This window comes from Temnothorax curvispinosus, unplaced genomic scaffold (assembly GCF_003070985.1).
Source record: "Temnothorax curvispinosus isolate PA1 unplaced genomic scaffold, ASM307098v1 QBEX01010810.1, whole genome shotgun sequence".
Taxonomy (NCBI): Eukaryota; Metazoa; Arthropoda; class Insecta; order Hymenoptera; family Formicidae; genus Temnothorax; species Temnothorax curvispinosus.
This window is the reverse complement of record NW_020220590.1, coordinates 488,440-506,165: the sequence shown is the minus strand read 5'-3', so window position 1 is coordinate 506,165 and position 17,726 is coordinate 488,440. Positions and strand designations below refer to the sequence as shown.

Below are 17,726 nucleotides of genomic sequence, written 5' to 3'. Positions count from 1 at the left end.
TCATAGGAACAAAAAAAATGTGAATTTATAAATCTTTAGCTTTTTGAATTCTTGAGTTCTTAAATTTTTTATTCTTTTATTTAGTATTTGCTATTTTGTACCCTTTAATCTTTTAGATTGTGTCGAACTCTTAAAATCTTTCATTTTTAGATTGTTGGACTTTTGAAAAGAGCAAAAATACATCGTCTTGCTTCGCGCATTAAATATAAGGAAGAGAAAATATTTCTTGTATTAATATATCAATAATATACCGCTTTTTTAGAAGGTATAGACCATTGTTATATACGCGATGGATTTATAAATTACGGGTCACTTTTGAAGTTTGCCATCACATATAACTATAAAGTTTTTTTACATGAATCATTATATCAATTATATGCGTCGGCCAATGCGAGCGCTAAACGAGACATGCGTATCCCCTACGACTCTCGTGTTTCACGGCACCGTAGTACGAAAATAACAATACCAACGCGTTAAGACGATACACGCATACCTGTCAAGCGAAGGCAACTATAAACGGAACGGATGCGCCAGCTGTCAACGTAAGGTCGCCCTGCGCCCCGTCACAAAGTCATAGTCCCGCTCTCGATCTTCCATACGGTCGCACCCCACGCTAAAGTCAATGAGAGTATTTTCGGCGTGGAACCCGCTCTCGGAATCATTAAGCGACCTCGACGCGCAGTCGAGAGGAATATCGATGCGTCTCTTTATTCGCGAAGAAAATTGAAACGTTTGGTGCGAGAGTGAGATAATTGACATGAGCATATATAATTTGTGGGGTTTCGTCTCATAAAATTAAACGCGGCCCCATATTTAAAATCTTTTTATCTTATTAATTATGAATTGATTTCTTATTTTCTCTTGAAGCCTTCAATTTTAATTAAAAAGGGAATATATCTAAAAAATATACAAATTCCATGTAATATAAAAATTGAAAGATTCAAGAATATAAGAATTTCATGATTTAAGAATTTAGAAAATTAAAAATTTAAGAAATTTTTAAATATTTGTTAAATAATTTTAAAGATTTTCTCTTTTCTTTCTTAAGAACTGTACAGGCAAGAAAAATTTAATTTATTATACTGCATCTAGCAATAACAAGTTGTACATATCTAAATAAATAAAGCTCAAGCGAAATTTAAACACTCCTCGCATGCGGCCACGTGTAATAAACTTCGGCGCGTGAAATCATTCATTTCCTGCTGCAAACGAATTTCGTGAGACCTCATTCTGTACCTTGACATATCCGCGGTTGGGGTTTAAGTACCGATTGCACTCGATTCGTGCACTTGTATGGAGGGATGGATTTAGTAAATTCAAAGGCAACTTTTCGAGAAACTGGACTTCATTAAAATTGTAAGAGATAATTTAGGATTTGTGTGAACACGACATACACGCTTTATAAAAAAAGAGTCAACCAAACCCCCAATTATCTCGAGACATAAAGAGAAAGTATCTACAATTAAGCTCCTAAATTATTCGGCTAATGCACCGCGACCGGGTGCACCGGCGCAATGAATCACGCTTTAATTACAGTTTGTAGCGCGAATAAACGCGCAATAACTCGCGACGGAAACCCTCGTAGAAGGTCCTCAAGTTCTCGACGCTCAATTGCTTTCGTCTGCGCTTCCGGTGACTCCGCTTCGGTCGTTTCTACTGCTCGCGGACGAGCGCGTGCGATCGTCTTTTTGCCGCCACCCTAGTAGTCTAAGTATAGAAACGAGTTCATAAGTGTTTGCACCGAGTGAGGCCGCGCACGAGTGCGTACAAATTCGAAGGTGTAAAAATTTCCTGAAAGATCGAATTTAAAAGTCTTAAAATCAAGGGTCTAGCAATAAGAGTATTGCCTGGAGTAGTCCGAGAACCTACAACATATATTCTCAAGATTTAATAATAAAAGGCTTAAGATTATAAAATCGAAAAGTCTAGGAACGAAACATCTGAATGTCTTAATCTATCCACAATCTGAAAGGATATACATATATATTCTTTTACAATATTCCGAATAAGCGTAGCTGTGAAGTCTAAAAGAAACTGAGGTAAGTATTTTTTCAAAGTGCAGCCTAGACATAAACCTTGACCCCCACTAGCATAGATATTAGATACTTACTGGGAAAATCTTAACTTTAGTATTCCTGTTATTGTTCGAACGACTTAATTTCTTCGTAGTTTACTATGCATTATTGTTATAACAATTCACGCCAATGCTGATGCTTGGAAATAACAGTAGGCTAATCATCATCTTCCTGAATTACCTAAAACATTACATGCCAACGTTACGTGCACATGCAGAAAAGAATAATGAAGAAAGCTATAAGCCTTGACCTACATTGATGTACCTCGAAATTTGCAAAAGCATAAAAGAAGAGAATACGCGATCTTTTCTGCTGTGCTGATTTTTAATAATTTTAAAAGTACATATTTGCATTTTTTTTGTTTAAATACAAATGCGTTTGCAAGGAAATAATCCAATTAAACATTATCATTATCAATATGTTAAACCATTATTTGAAATTAATTTATTTATAGGATAGAAAGTAATTTTATTTTCTCACTATTTTTTCAATTTAGTTAACTAAAGAAACTCAACGTAACTCCAATACAAAGCAAACCTCACTATTTTCAGTCCCATTAACGACACGCACAGCTGAAAATATATTTCAGCTGGAGATTATGTTGATAATTATCTTGTCTTATTACTCTTTTGTTCCACTTGATTTTTTTTTTATTTTTAAGAAGTCAGCTGATACATTTTTTTTAATTAAAATTTACTATTCTGAATCTTATCTTGCGTTTTTAATTCTATTATTCATAGTAAATTATAAATGTATAGAAAAATTTATGTGTAAAATAACTAATATGTATATACAAATAATGTATAAAATAACTGTGTAAAAATAACTGAAGTTCATGTAGCAGACAACATAAAGGTAACATTTATCAGAGAAATTACAGTTACTCTCTAAATTTTAACGCTTGCGTGTTATTTAGCGAGCGATTTAGATATTCATGAAAGGGTAAATTATCTCATTAAGACAAGAAGTGCTATCATACTCACCTAACAGATACCGGTCTCACGCGCACGGCCACCTTAATGTTCGCCATATTACCATCTCGCGGGTAACAATATTGTCGTCATCCGACTACCTACATTTCGCTGATGTTCTCCAACGATAAGGCGCCGATCGCACTGAGATCGTCACTAATCATCATCGATCGAGAAGTTAACAACAGACTACACGAAAGCTATCACTGACGCGACTCATATCTGCCGGAGGTCGAACGCACCCGCTGCCCGCCACAAATTTGGTAACGCGAGCTGGTAGAGAGTGATCGAGACGAATGCGTGCACCGGTAGTACTGGGTGCACATGTTGCACTGCCGCGATGAAAATACCCTCGAGTCGCTTTCGAGACCATCCCGCTTCGTGGTTTACCCCACCAGGAGTAAAAGCGAGCGAGCGAACGAGCGAGTTTAGTGAGTACCTCGACTGAACTCACCGTGCCATTTTGCCTGGACGTTTACCCGATTCCTTGCCCCCGACGACATTAGGACGGAAAAGAGAGCACCGCGAATCGCCGGTGAATTATGTGTACAAGGCGTTCCATAAAACGCCAGATGGTAGTTACGATTAGGATTTGGAAGAAGCGATTTCGGGCAGCTTGCCACATCGAGCTCGTTGTCGGAGATATGAAGGATTTGTGAATGCGAGAATTGAGAGATTTAAGTGTTTGCCGGAGCTAAGTGCTCAAGGATGTCAAAATTGGAGATCTATGTACTCAGGAACTTAACAATCTAAAAATATAAGGGCTTCAGAAACTTCAGAAGCTAAGAGTTCAAAGATCTAACGCTCCAAAAGCACAAAGATCTAAAAATACAGAGATCTAAAAATATAAAATCTCTAAGAAAACTTACAAGTCGAAGAAATTAAAAGATTTAATAATCTGGAATCTCTTAGCACATGAGAACCTTAAAGACCTGCATTCGTCGATTTAAAAATACAAAAACTGAAAGATTGAAATCCTTAAAATTAATGATATTGCAAGATTCCAACAGAGGATGTATCTATCTCTAATGGATCCAAAATGAAGCTTTGCATAAAAGATACTCATCGTCATCTCGACAGAATGCGCACTTTTAATTTTATTACTTAAATCTTTTATCGTGGAATAACCCGCGACTTACGGATCGTCCTGTATTTATAATAGACAGAACTCGGTAGAACGAGCAAGGACAAATCGTTGCTGTTGCGGTATCGTTGATTACGCTACCCCCCTACAACGAGGGCATAGTCACCGGCATGTCTCGGTGTTTAACGGAGTTACTGGGTTATCGTGTTGCGCGACGGTGACGACCGCGGCTTAACGCGGGTTTATCGGCGGGAAATTAATCAGAGGGCAATTTACTGTGCCTGCGTTCACCCGCGAGGGAGGAACGTCTCTCAAATTTAACAGAGAACAAGTATAGCCGGCTAAGAAGGCTCTCTCGGGTCATCGCAGCCCGTTCCCCTCATACGTGTATTACATTTTACCGCGCATGGCCTTCATCTTGATTCCTTTGAAGCGCTTTATCCGTCTTTTATGCTATATCTTAGAAGTGCGCCGTGACTTTCAAGCGAGGTTCCACTTTGATCCGCGCATGATATTTTCGGGTTAACGGATCGACTATAATATTCTCTGTGAGATAGAACCGACGCTACGATTGCCAATACTGCTGATCCTTACTCCTCGCTCATTGTCATCAGAACCATTATATAGGAGAAAGACGTGCTGAGCACCTGCAAGCAAAATATTTATTGTAATATATATCGTAACGCTGCTTAAATATGACTATAAATTAAGAGTTAATTGAAAGTAACGTTAATTAATTTATTAGTAAATATTTAATTTTTTTTTAAACCTTAGTAGTCAAAACTGTTCGTCAACATCAGCGAACGTTTTAGCATCGCACATACACAAGACAATCATGTAATTAAGTCTTGAGGTATATTATCTTAAAATTAAATTTAGATATTGTTTGACACCAATAATCCACTCACTTGAGAGAAACTTTCGAGAGACATGCTGTAGAACTTTGCGGCGGTGATCCTGGAAGGAACTTTCGACCGCATCATCACGATCTGTAGACTGCGACTGAAAGTGCCGCCGATCCAGTAGCTACAGTAAGCCGACTGGCCCACAGCACCGCTCTGGTTCGTTACAAGCGTTGGCCGTAAATTAATTACAGGCGATTGTGAGCTCAACGAACTATGTACTAATGAAGATACATGCGTTGGTAATCGATCGATACGATTACCGTGCATTGAGTCTTCCATCGCTCGTTAAAATTCGTGCAATTGCGACACGCATGCAATCTGATACGCGATATCTAATAATTTACATCGAACAAAAACTGATGTATATATATTTATATAATGACATAACTATAACAGGGACTTAATAAGGCATATAAATTTTATGGAAAAAAGTAACAATTTTGCGCCGCGATGTTAATTTGATTTAAATTTTACGATAACATTTAGTTTCTGCAAAAAATAATGGACTTTGTAATAACTCAACTTACAATCGAAATTAACCAATTAATTATAGGTAGAAAGTTAATTCAAATAATTATTTGTTTATCGAGTTTCACAATTTTGATCAATTAATTTGTAATTATAGAATACTCGCCTCATCTATTAACGCGTTTCCGCTGAAACTGAACATGAAAAGCTCGAGGATGGCGGTTTGTAGAAACATCGTATATATCACCAAGCGTCCCTTGTTTTCCAACATCTAGAGTAACATTTTGCAACGTGATATATATTTTTCGTTGTAACGCATCTTCAGCAAACGAACATACCGAAGTGATCTGAAATCCCGCGAAGCAAACCAAGCCGGTGCTGACGACAAATTGTCCTAACGTCAAGAGATTTATAATTCTTTCGAGCGTATCCGCAAAACTAAAATAAAGCGGAGAGCATTGATAACAGTTTTAGGAAATTGCGTATAAACATTACAAATAAATTTCACGCTAATATATTTATGCAAAGATAGCGCTTTATCATAAGTGTAGTGGACATTTGTTAATATTCTTCAAGTGTTCTTTAAATTCTGTTAGAGAATTATTTCGGAAGTTATTTCTTTCCGAATTTAAACAACAATTCGTCCTATTATACTTAATATAATATAAATATTCACGTGATAGCATCTTGATGATCCTTAATGCAGTTGACCATTGCTCTGTCAGCATCGGGATCATTACTGTCCATTGCCTCCAGCTTCTTTCGCAGCACCGCAAATTTCGCTGATCCATGTGTTATCGCAATGAGATTGAAAGAGGTTGCGCCGATTATCGTGCCACCCCCGAAACAACCGCCGATTAAATTGAAGATATAGATGTACTCAAAGGCAGGTGAGATCGTCTGATTGAAGAAGAAATAACCACGGTAAGGAAGTACTCTCTCCTTTTCAAGAATATATACCTATAAGTTAAACAAATGAAAATTTCTTGAATTAGGACAAACTAGGTAATCGATTATCTTACTATGGTTAATTAATTATCTTTTTGTTGTTTAATTTCTTATTGTAAAAATGATAATTCTGCAATAGAAAACCGAGATAAATCATAATTACGGAATTTATGATCACCTTGCCTTTTAGATTATATCATTCAGTATTGATTATTATTGTCTCGTATTCCTTTCCAGCTCAAATTAATTTTCTATAATTAAATTGTTAATAATTTACTAACAATTTAATTGCCTATATATCGGGGAAATAAATACGGCGAAGGGATTAACATCTACGTGTTACGTACGCGTGCGCGTGCAGGTGTTTTCGAAAGGCTCGTAAAGCGAAACGACCATCGGAAAACAATTTCCCGTGTAAGGACACAACCGCCCGCATTTACAAAGCGGTAATAAACAATTTCGGGAAAACAATATCTTACAAAAAAAAAAAAGAAAAAGAAAAAGCAGGATTTCGAAAAACTACAAATGTCAGCGTTAATCATCGCGCAGTTTGTCGCCGTGTGTCGCATATGTCAATCTGTCGTCGTCATTTCGCGAAACGCGGAATAGACATCTGCGGAAGCAGTTTCTCTCGTTTGAGAACGTTTGTTTTATAATCGTCTTGCAGTTAAATTTATCGTTAAACATCGTTTTGTTAAGAAAATAGGCAGTTAAGATTTAAAGAAACTTCCGCGATTAATTTCTCTACAGGTATACGATTTAATAACGGAGTCAATTAAAAAGTTATATAGAGAAGTACGAAGTTCTGAAGCAATAAGTTGGAGCTCGGAGAAATCTTAAGCTTTATCACTAAAGGATATTCTAATGCCACCTCATATTACTTCGAAATAAATCTCTTTTATTGTCACAAAATTGAAAATTTGTAACGCTACAAATAAAATGAAAACTTTGAAAGTATTGTTAAAATGTTAAGCACTGAAAGTAAAAAAATATATGAATAGAAATTTCTTTAATTGTAAATTTGTTTTGCAGAAAATTACTTTTAAATCTAAAAATATTGGATTTTTATTTTCTTTTATACCTAATTTTGTACCTTGAGACAATCTGTACATGTTATAAATTGTAGAAATATTAAATATGTTACTTCTTGTACGTACCTCTAAAATTGATATGCATGCCATAGAAGTTACGGTTGCAGTTACCATAATTACAAAGGTTTTTGCGAGCCGAAACGCAAAAAGGCACTTCTCCCTCAGAATAACTTTATCTTCGTAAGACGAACAAGTCCAATCCTTTCTCATAGTTTCGACCACGTACAGCATATCTTTTTGATGAGACGAGTAGACAATGAGACGTATTATGGCGAGAAAAAACGCGATGCACATTAGACCGGATACTGTCAATTCGTCCAAATCGTTAAAATTGTAAACCATATCACTCGTTTGGCCGACATACGTTGTGATGATCTGTATGTTGCAAATAATACGTTAAATGTTAAATTATTTAGATGATATCCAAAGTGTTTATCTTAATTATCTGAGGAAATTTAATGCTATCATAATCTATTTATGAAGAAAAGTTTACAAGAGAAATTTTTTGTTATGAAGATTTTTAATATTAATCAATAGAAGTAGATCTTCTTTTTTTATTTTAAAATTTTGTTTGCGTTTAATTAAACAAGATATTAATTTTGCATACTACGAAAAACGTCAAGAGCAAGTGACAAGTCCTGAACCGCTCCGCACTGGTTGAATGGTCCCTGTTCAAAGGCCAAAAACAGACGAATTTGGTAGCTATCATGATAGGCTTGATTAAATCGTCGTATTCTTCATCAGTATACACTTGACGTTCTTCTCTTCTTCTTGACATATCTTCTCTTCTTTGGCCCGTGTGTGATTCGACGATGCGATCGCGACTCGTGACTTTTCGCGACTGCGGAAAAACCGGAAGTCCGCGCGTCACCGTTCGCGTCCCCTCACCGCCGCGCGAGAGGTCTAATGTGCCAATCTCGAAAGTGCCAATCTTTTCTTATTCCCCTCTATTCCTGCGATTCGATCGCACGAACGACGAGATAACGACCGGATATCGTTCTCGTAGGTGGCATAACGCCCGAAGTTCGAAACTTTCGCTAACAGGCGGTGCAAACTTCTCGCGCGCATAGATGTCGACTTTTGTTTCCCTTTCGACGGGGGAGGAAAAATGCATTGTCATCTCTCGGCATGAAATCGTGCGCATTTTCGTGCAAGAATTTGTTATTGATTGTGAAAAATCGAATGTTATATTTCTGCATCACTTTCATATATTTTTATATGAGACCATAATTGACTAACGTTCTTCTAACGATTTTAACTTTAAGGTGGTCGAGGATTATTTCAGATTCTACGCCAATGACTTTAGGAGGGGTAGTAGAGGTAGTTACGAATATTCTATGTAATCATGATAAGCGTGTAGGAAGTAAGAAGGTAATAGGTGAGAGTAAAAGTTCCATTTTCCCAAGTGATTTTCGATTTTATTACAGGGAAATTTTGCGCTAGAGGGTTATCTGCGTCATTGGTACGTTCCGCACTTTGCACTTTGCGTTAAAAATAAATGTGCGGTCTCGGTTCGCGTGTACTTGGCGCGAGACACTGCCGTGTCTCTTGCTTTTTTCTAGTTTTTCTTAAAATTCTTCAACTTATATATAAAGGACATCTTTTTTATTTGAATTCAAATAATGATCTCTCGATCTCGTTGACGATCGATAGCATCACGCTCCGAGAGAGTCGCTGGACTCGCTGCTGCTCTCGCTGGCGGCTGGTCGCTGGTCCCGCTGGTCAGTCGCGCGTGCGTAGCGGGGTCGCGTTGACGTTGACGTACGCATAACCTGTTAAAGGTTGTTTTTGGCTCGTAACGATTGTAAATCGTGACATCTCGACGATCTCGCGGGATATGAGTTGTCATTGTAAAAATACACGATAGCCCCGAGAATGGCTGCGCCTCATTTAGACGTGAGCGATATCGTTCACCTGAATGTTGGCGGCACCAGGTAGGTTATCATTCTCCAATCGTTTTTCCATCATCAATTTTTACTCAATGTCGTTAATTCTTAAACCTGCAAATTAGAGTGTCGATTTATATCTTTTTTTTTTATTTTTAGATGTCATATTTTTGTCTTGATGCTTTTATTAATTTTTTAATTTTATGTTGGATTCTCCAACTGGATCTTATGTCAAATTCTATCGATCTACTAGATTTGTTTATTTTGATAGAAACACACACACAAATTCTTTCTCTTTTCAGATTCTCCACATCTCGTCAAACTCTGACATGGATCCCGGATTCTTTTTTCACAGCATTGTTAAGTAACAGAATCGACAGTCACAAGGATGAGACTGGTGCGCTTTTTATAGATAGAGATCCGAAGCTGTTCTCCATCATATTGAATTATCTTCGTACCAAGGACATTGATCTGAAAAATGTAGATATTCGGACTTTAAGGCACGAGGCCGAGTACTATGGCATCACTCCTCTAGTTAAACGGTTGATGCTCTGCGAAGACTTGACTCAGTCATCCTGCGGCGACGTACTGTTTTACGGTTACTTACCACCTCCGAGTAAGTTAACCGTATTATTTATCATATATTGTGATAAATTGTAACGGCTCTGTTTACTTTAAAGGCATACCGCTTCAAGAACCGGTTGCAGTAACAGCAAATGTCAGTGACGTATCAGTTCATATTAGGGTTAGTTCCAGCTCAAGCTCTAGAGTCGAAGGACCATCTACCTCGCAATCTGCAACGACCACTAACTCCACTAATCAAAGTACTAATGGTACTTATCAATTTTTATCAATGACTTTATTATTAATAGAAATATATGCATCTGCAATAGTTAGTTTGTGTGCAACAGTCGAATAACGCAACGGTAAAGAGAAAACTGACAAGGAATTTTTTTGTCGACAGGTCCACAAAATCATAAAGGAGCACTGGGGACGCATATGAGAAACTCCTCTTTAGATTATCGATTGCCACAACGCGGTCTCCCGCATTCTCGCACACCATCTTTAGATCTGAGACATGCTAGGAACAACTCGGCTGATCTGAATAAATTGTATAAAAACGATATCGGTCTAATATTTGGATCACAGCAAGGTAAGCATCAATGAATCTCTACTTCTCTAAAGTACGATACGTAACATAAAGATTACTCTTTCATAAAAAGATAAATATAGTAATAATGTTTAAAAGAAAATGATGCCCATCTCTTCCTTTTCGTTTTCCATTTTGAACATTAATGAAGCTACATTGATTGCAGTTTCGTCATGGGTGGACCCTCTGAGAGTGCAGATCATAAAGGCGCACCACAACTGGATAGTGATCGCTTACGCACATTTCATCACGTGCTACCGGCTGAAGGACTCGTCTGGATGGCAACACGTGTTCACCAGTCCGCATATCGAGTGCATAATAGAACGCGTGGCGATAAACGCAAAAATGGGAAGTGGCGCGGACGGCAAGATGGTTGCGATCTCCTATGGAAGTCAAGTAAGACTTTGGGGTGTGTCCGAGGAAGGGATCAAGATCAACGTGGGCACGTTCAATTTAAACGTGCGTGTGGAATACTTGTTCTTCATTGGCAGCCAGTTAGTCGCGTTGTCGCCGACCGGAAAAATCGGTGTGTGGCACGCGATGACTCATCACTGGCAGATACAGGACGTAGTGCCCATCCTGTCATTTGACACCGCTGGATCTTTTCTTCTATTAGGTTGCAATAACGGTTCCATTTATTATATTGGTAAGCAAGAAAAAGATATTACGTTTCTAAGTAAAATTCGCACAATCAGTAAAAAATGTAAAAATCATATTCTATGCCTAAAATATTTAAAAGTATTTGAGTCGCTAAAAGAATATTTAATATATCCAGAGTTCTTTATAAAACACAAACCATTTTTTTTTAATTTAGATTTCTGTTAATAATTTCGGTTACCGTATGAATTTCAGACATGCAAAAGTTTCCTTTGCGAATGAAGGATAACGACTTGCTCGTGACCGAATTATATCGAGATCCGAGTTACGATCCCATAACTGCAATATCTGTGTATTTGACGCCGAAAACTAGTAAGTCTCTCTTTATGCCCATTCTCATCTTAATATAAGGATCTCGACAAATAATAAGACATAGAAATCCGAGGTAAAACTTTTTCCTTTAGAGGCAACTAGTACTATTCGTTAAGAAGCGAATTTCAACGAGTGACGTGTTTTATCAAGATTGTTTATTGAGGCTGCTTAATGCAGAATGTAATAACAAACGTCACCATCGCAACATCTTGATTTCGCGATCATTATTTCACTCATGCTAAAATAAAATTAGCGTCATTAAATATATCAATCATTAATAATCACATAGGTGTAAATATAATTATTCTTACTAACCGGCGTCTATTTTATTCATTAAGATATTATAGGAATGTTATAAGGTTTGATGTTGGTCCTTAAAGATATTAATGAGAGTTTATTATTACATTCTTTGCTTCATCATTTCTCGTACAACTGGATAAATAGCACAAGGCAAGTATGGGTCGATGTAAGCAGATTTTCTGCTTTCTCACGTCAAACTTGTACGTCAAAACGAAGCGTCATTCGCCTTCATCTTTATGTTGATTGCATCGAACGTGAATCGTGCGACTAAATAGCAACGAACGTACATCCTCTTCCTCTCCAGATAGCATTAAGTTTTACATCGACGCACTGGCGCATAATTATATATATTTTTTTTGCATAATTATATATAATAGAATATAAAAATAAATACTTATACACATAGAAGCGTACCTGTCGCAAAGCACATTTGTTTTAGTAGAATCTGAACGCAAACTGGTACACGTCTCTTTCTATATGCCAAGTACGAATTCGTATGAAACACTTATGAAATGATATTAGAGACTAGCACAACCCTGCTATCCTTATGCGTTCCAGTTGTACTAACGCGATGTTCTCTCTTTTTATTTTTTTACATTATTTTACGCAGTAGATTCAGTTAATCCAGATTTGTCTGTTAGAGCTGCTTGCTTGCTCTTTCTATTCATAGTAATATGTTCCATGCCAGCATCTGAGAGGGGAAAGGGAGGTAATAGAAAATATGGATCTTTGCTTGTGTACTTTTTTTCGTTGGTAGTAACAAATTTATAGGTAATTTTAACTTTTTTTAAATTAAACCTATGAAAAAATTGGTTTTAAATAACATTAATTATTAATTTCTGCACACGTAAACGTTATTGCTTAATTATAAAATGCCATTATAATTACATTATATTTTTTTCATAAATAGCTTCTGCTTATTGTTGCAATGTGCAGCATGAGGCATTGTAAGCTTCAAGACATCATATACATATCACTTTTTATTAATAATACTCACCTGAGCACATATGTTGTTTAAATATTACGTCTCATGTTACGTCTATATTTTTAAAATCTTTCATTAATGTAGTTATTATATCAGTAATTAATCCTTGATACACTTGAAATTTTATCTTATAAATTATGCACAGTACAGTATTGAATTTGATAAATACAGATTTAATTTGAAATAAAGATTTCAATTGATGTATAATATTGTTAAATGTTATGTGTATGATGACACAGATAATGATATGTGATATTTGTTCTAATTCTCAAAGTGTATCAGGTGGTTAATGCAATATAAAACATATTCTTCTAAGAGTACATTACTCCCAATATAGGTCTCTGCGGAAATTGGATAGAAATCGCCTATGGCACGAAATCTGGAAGTGTCAGAGTAATCGTCCAACATCCCGAAACTGTTGGTCATGGTCCGCAGCTATTCCAAACGTTCACAGTGCATCAGAGCAGCGTAACCAAAGTACGTTCAGCATCAATATATACCCAACAGAGTTTTATATTAAAATTGTATATTAAATTACAATGTCGCGTTGATTTATGTGCGAATTATGCTACAGGTAACACTCTCGGAAAAATACTTAGTGTCGGTTTGCTCGGAATACAATCACGTCAGAAGTTGGGCGGTGACCAGATTTCGCGGAATGATTTCCACTCAACCAGGATCAACGCCAGAGGCAAGCTTCAAAATTGTTTCTTTGGAAGCAATTGATCCATGCGTCAGCTATAATGCCGGCAACGATTTTGGTACGTTGTAATATCGCAGTTCTTAACTATCACCATTCTTTCTCCAATTTGCAATTATTTTTAAACAACAGTTTTTATTTCCATGTTTTTATTTTTGTTAACTATTTTTCAAGCTGCAAAAGTTTCTTTGTTTATTTAATTAACTTGAATAAAATATACGTAGGACCATTCGGCGAACAAGATGACGAGCAAGTGTTCGTACAGAAAGTCGTACCGGAAACCGATCAGTTGTTTGTGCGATTAGCGTCAAATGGAAAAAGAGTTTGCGTAATACAGTCAGTGGACGGCAGCATTATAAGCTCATTCTATGTGCACGAGTGTGAAGGTTCTAGTCGCATGGGCTCAAGGCCCAGACGTTTCATATTCACTGGTCATTCTAACGGCACCATTCAAATGTGGGATCTCACAACGGCATTGGATCCGTCTTTCAATGCCACTCAAGGTACGTTACTCTCTCCCGTTGTAGTGACGTAACGGAATCGACGAGCATGACTCACATATGTAAAATACCGTAGGAAGTACAGCAGAAAATTAACATAAATCATATATTTGAGAAGGCCTTTAGAAAGCAAACTATATTTATTCTATATAATATATATATATATATATTATATATTATATATATATTATATATATATATAACTTTTCTTATAATAAAATTAATTTCTCTTCAGATTGTCAGATAAGACGATGGATAAGAAATGGCCTATATATGTAAATCATTGCAATTATCTCTTTAATGATAAATGTTAATTCTATATTAATTTTTAAAAAGATTTTTTGTGATTGATGCATTTGATCTCGTTCAATTAAAATTTATTGCCAGATTTTTACAATTTCCATGTCTTTTAGCAACAGATACCTCCGGTGGACCTACGCCAGAGGAACTTTGGAAATTGTTGGATCAATGTGAACTGAGCAACAGCCATTGCTCAACGCCTTGCATCAGTCCATCTCCTTCGTTGCTCGCGGCTGGACCTAGGATTAAGTCAAGTAACGTATTATTTCTCAATCAATCGCAAAATCCAGACGCAACACCTGGACCAAGTCAAGTGTAAGGATGCGCCTAATTGAGGTAATGTCGTGACAAAGTGCACGCAATCAGAATCTGCATTTATTTAGTTATTTATTTATTAATGACGCTATAAGTCGCCAAAAGTCGATAGAGGTAGTAACGTTCCTAAATCGCCACTTTTGCATTTTCAATGAGACCGGAGTTTACTATTAATCTACTTAAACAGTGCAATCTCTAAAAATAATATATATAGCAAAGGACATGACTGCATTTATAAACTCTGTAGCCATTAATGTTGAAATCATTATTTTAATAGGGAATTTGCTCTTGTGCGTACATGTGGGTGTTTATTAAATATTTTTAGGAAAGTTTACCACTTTTGAACATACTCAAGAGTATTTATTTATTTATTGTTATTAATATTGACGTAACAAAATTTGTCTCGAAATTTACTCTTTAAGAAATTTGATAAATATCTAGGAGTTTAATTATACGTTTTATCTTGTTTACTATTTATTGTTCCAATATGGCTATTAAATCCTCTTAAGACAGATCAATTTTACAATATTCGTATTGTTCTATGTAAACTTTTATATTTTGTCTCGTTAAATAAGGTAAGGGAAAGAATAGACATTCGACAAAATCATGAACTGATAGATAATGTAAGTTGAATGTTCTGTTAGTTATATATTTTGTATCGATGTTATAAACTGAATCAGATACGAGAGATGATCATACACGAAATAATGTTATTTGCAACGTCGCTTTAATATCTCGCAACGCATTAAAACAAGATCGCCAAATACTTTTAAATTTTGAGAAACATTTATTGTAAATCAGTGTGACTATCGTTATACATAAATTTCTGTACAACGATTTTGCGTTTCGACGGTAAAACACTATTTCAACGTTGTATCATTATCAACATTTCATGCTCTGAACATTTAAGAAGTCGATTTTACCACTTATTTCGTCGATTAAAGGTATACATTATGTATGCAATTAAAAGATTACACATAATCGAAAACTCGTTTCTTCGTATTAGACTCTCATTATATACATAAATACTTATAGATTTACTGCACATACAATGTATATGCGTTCATCGATGTACTTGTACATACATATATAAAACGTATAGTAATATTGTTGCGTAACCGCGTTACTTCTGTGATTTAAATAAACTATGTGTATGGCGGTATCGCTTATCGTTTGAATATTTATCACTGCCATTGTACATATGGATACCATATATACACTATATATATATTGACTGTTATAAAAGTAAACGATTAGAAAGATCGTTTCAGAAATTTTCTCAATAGATTGCATTAACTATAATAAACTATATTACAAAAATTTTTGTTTATAAAAATCTGTCTGAAAATATCGATAACGTTTAACGGATTGTAAAGTAATGTAACATTGCGGCATATAAATATATGCGGCAATTCGTAAATAATAATTAGCTAGATTCTTTGCATTTTGGTCTCGCAACCAAGTTCATATAGTTGACATTTTTGTAATCACCATTTCAAAAATTTAAACTTTCAGGCACAATAGTGATGTACTTTGTAACAATGTCGAACTGCGCGATCTGTTAAATTATACATAGTTGAAATTAGCCTGAAGTAATGTTAATTCCCGCTTCGACAGATAAGTATTGTACTCTGTTAGACATAAATACAAACATTCCACAACGATGTAAACCGGTGGAACAATTGCGGTAAATTCTGCGTAAAAACATTTAACATTAAACCTTAGTATTTGTTACGTCCTAATATTTGTTAGAGATTAGACGTGTCTCATACAAAGAGCTTAGTCCAGAATAAATTATTATTGAACAATGATGGATGAGTCATCGGCATCAACAAGAAGCACCAGGCGACCAAGCCGATTACAAGCAGACACATTATCGCGGCCCTTTTCAGTGGATCCTTGTACGCCGCTATCTCAAAAAGATCAGGAAATCCCATGTGATTGCAGAATGAATGCGCAGCAAACGGTGCAACAACATGTCCTAAGAGAAAAGTACATAAATGCAAATCACTTCTTAAAACCTCTTTAATGTTTTCAGAGCAAGAAAAGGAAGTAAAATGATCCCACCTGTCCTCGCAAAGAGAAAGGCCGCGTACGCTCCAAATATCGTCGTGTACGTAAACTGGAAACCTAAATTCAACGCAATTTATTTTAGTTGGACGGACATCGGTAGATTCCCAGATATATCCCACATCCTCGAAACACTTACAGGACATAAATATTGCGTGCTTGACGCTCATTCCCATTTTTACCCTCTCCACCACGTGATGAAAATGCGCCACTCCGAAGAACAAGGGGCACACGAATATGGCAGTAGTCGGGCTGAAGCATTGCAGGAGCAACGGCATCATGCAAGCCCTGAAAGTCCACTCCTCGGACAACGGAGCGACTACCTGATTTCTCCACCAAATTACAGTTCGTACGCTTTGCAGCCAATACATGGGCTCTAAAACAGAATGCACATCCAGTAACTTGTTGAGGGCTGTTAGGCTGCTCTCAGCTTGATTTCGGATACTAACCGGTGTACAAGTGCAACAGCCCGTTGAATCCCTGCAAACTCAAAGGACCTAGGAATAGGATCATCGTTAAGAGCAACGATATTACAGTCGCCTGTATCAGACCCGACCATCGAAGGCCTAGGATCTCCCAGATGGTTGCCTGTTAGGTATAATAAAAAATTGATTGTCTTATACAGGATAGAGCGTGTCTGAATCGTGCGCAAGCGAGAAATACCTTTTGAAATACTTTCTCGTCTAGTCCAAAGTACACTGGCACTGGCGAGATGAGAGTTATGACGAGTATGCTAACAAATCGTTTCTTTATAGTCGACGGATGCTCTCTGAAACATAAGCCATCGGAGTGCGAGGTTTAAGGGTCCATTCGCATCAGTAGGTCCAAAAAATAGGTGATTTTTGTGAATTTTTTGTGGAGAAAGTAAACAAAATAAATTATTCAATATTTTTGGATTATATTTATGATACTTTTAAGTAGTTATACAAATTTTTTCAGCCCATTTAAATAATTTGGCGAAGCGGGATACTGGGCAACGCGCGGAATAGGTTGCTCCATGGCGGAAGTC

The 17,726-nt window shown here is 36.4% G+C and overlaps 4 protein-coding genes across 10 annotated transcripts in view; 1 reads left to right on the top strand and 3 right to left on the bottom strand.

Moving 5' to 3' along the window:
- The window catches only part of LOC112460791 (centromere-associated protein E-like), a 35,215-nt gene extending 31,449 nt beyond the window's left edge, over positions 1 to 3,766 (bottom strand). The window contains exon 1 of one of the 2 annotated variants that reach the window (XM_025025644.1): positions 3,501 to 3,766. In XM_025025644.1, the coding sequence (XP_024881412.1) occupies positions 3,501 to 3,508 (8 nt within the window). In that variant the 5' untranslated portion in view covers positions 3,509 to 3,766. Of the gene's footprint in view, positions 1 to 3,058; positions 3,441 to 3,500 lie in introns of those variants that run through there. The other variant, XM_025025642.1, reaches the window with a different exon arrangement.
- Positions 3,767 to 4,168: 402 nt separating this feature from the next.
- LOC112460792 (odorant receptor 13a-like) lies at positions 4,169 to 8,389 on the bottom strand. The gene is made up of 7 exons (XM_025025646.1): positions 8,150 to 8,389; positions 7,609 to 7,917; positions 6,180 to 6,403; positions 5,842 to 5,941; positions 5,670 to 5,774; positions 5,039 to 5,188; positions 4,169 to 4,777 (listed from the first exon to the last, which is right to left on the bottom strand). The coding sequence occupies exons 1-7, from the start codon at positions 8,318 to 8,320 to the stop codon at positions 4,721 to 4,723; spliced, it is 1,116 nt and encodes a 371-aa protein (XP_024881414.1). The 5' UTR covers positions 8,321 to 8,389; the 3' UTR covers positions 4,169 to 4,720.
- Positions 8,390 to 9,285: 896 nt separating this feature from the next.
- On the top strand, positions 9,286 to 15,809 carry LOC112460808 (BTB/POZ domain-containing protein KCTD3). Of its 6 annotated transcripts, none has more exons than XM_025025690.1 (11): positions 9,286 to 9,476; positions 9,731 to 10,044; positions 10,109 to 10,261; positions 10,393 to 10,581; positions 10,745 to 11,224; positions 11,431 to 11,547; positions 12,536 to 12,556; positions 13,170 to 13,309; positions 13,407 to 13,593; positions 13,757 to 14,035; positions 14,452 to 15,809. In XM_025025690.1, the coding sequence occupies exons 1-11, from the start codon at positions 9,418 to 9,420 to the stop codon at positions 14,649 to 14,651; spliced, it is 2,139 nt and encodes a 712-aa protein (XP_024881458.1). In that variant the 5' UTR covers positions 9,286 to 9,417; the 3' UTR covers positions 14,652 to 15,809. The 6 variants fall into 6 exon arrangements, with proteins under 6 accessions (XP_024881458.1, XP_024881457.1, XP_024881461.1 ...); XM_025025689.1 differs by having other exon boundaries at positions 14,446 to 15,809; XM_025025693.1 differs by lacking the exon at positions 12,536 to 12,556 and adding an exon at positions 11,992 to 11,997.
- LOC112460809 (CAAX prenyl protease 2) overlaps positions 15,412 to 17,726 on the bottom strand; it is a 3,646-nt gene continuing 1,331 nt past the window's right edge. Inside the window, exons 2-6 of the mRNA XM_025025695.1 lie at positions 17,381 to 17,486; positions 17,167 to 17,305; positions 16,857 to 17,093; positions 16,715 to 16,777; positions 15,412 to 16,628 (exon numbers count right to left, since the gene is read on the bottom strand). Coding sequence (XP_024881463.1) covers positions 16,414 to 16,628; positions 16,715 to 16,777; positions 16,857 to 17,093; positions 17,167 to 17,305; positions 17,381 to 17,486 — 760 coding nt within the window. The 3' untranslated portion in view covers positions 15,412 to 16,413. The remainder of the gene's footprint in view (positions 16,629 to 16,714; positions 16,778 to 16,856; positions 17,094 to 17,166; positions 17,306 to 17,380; positions 17,487 to 17,726) is intronic.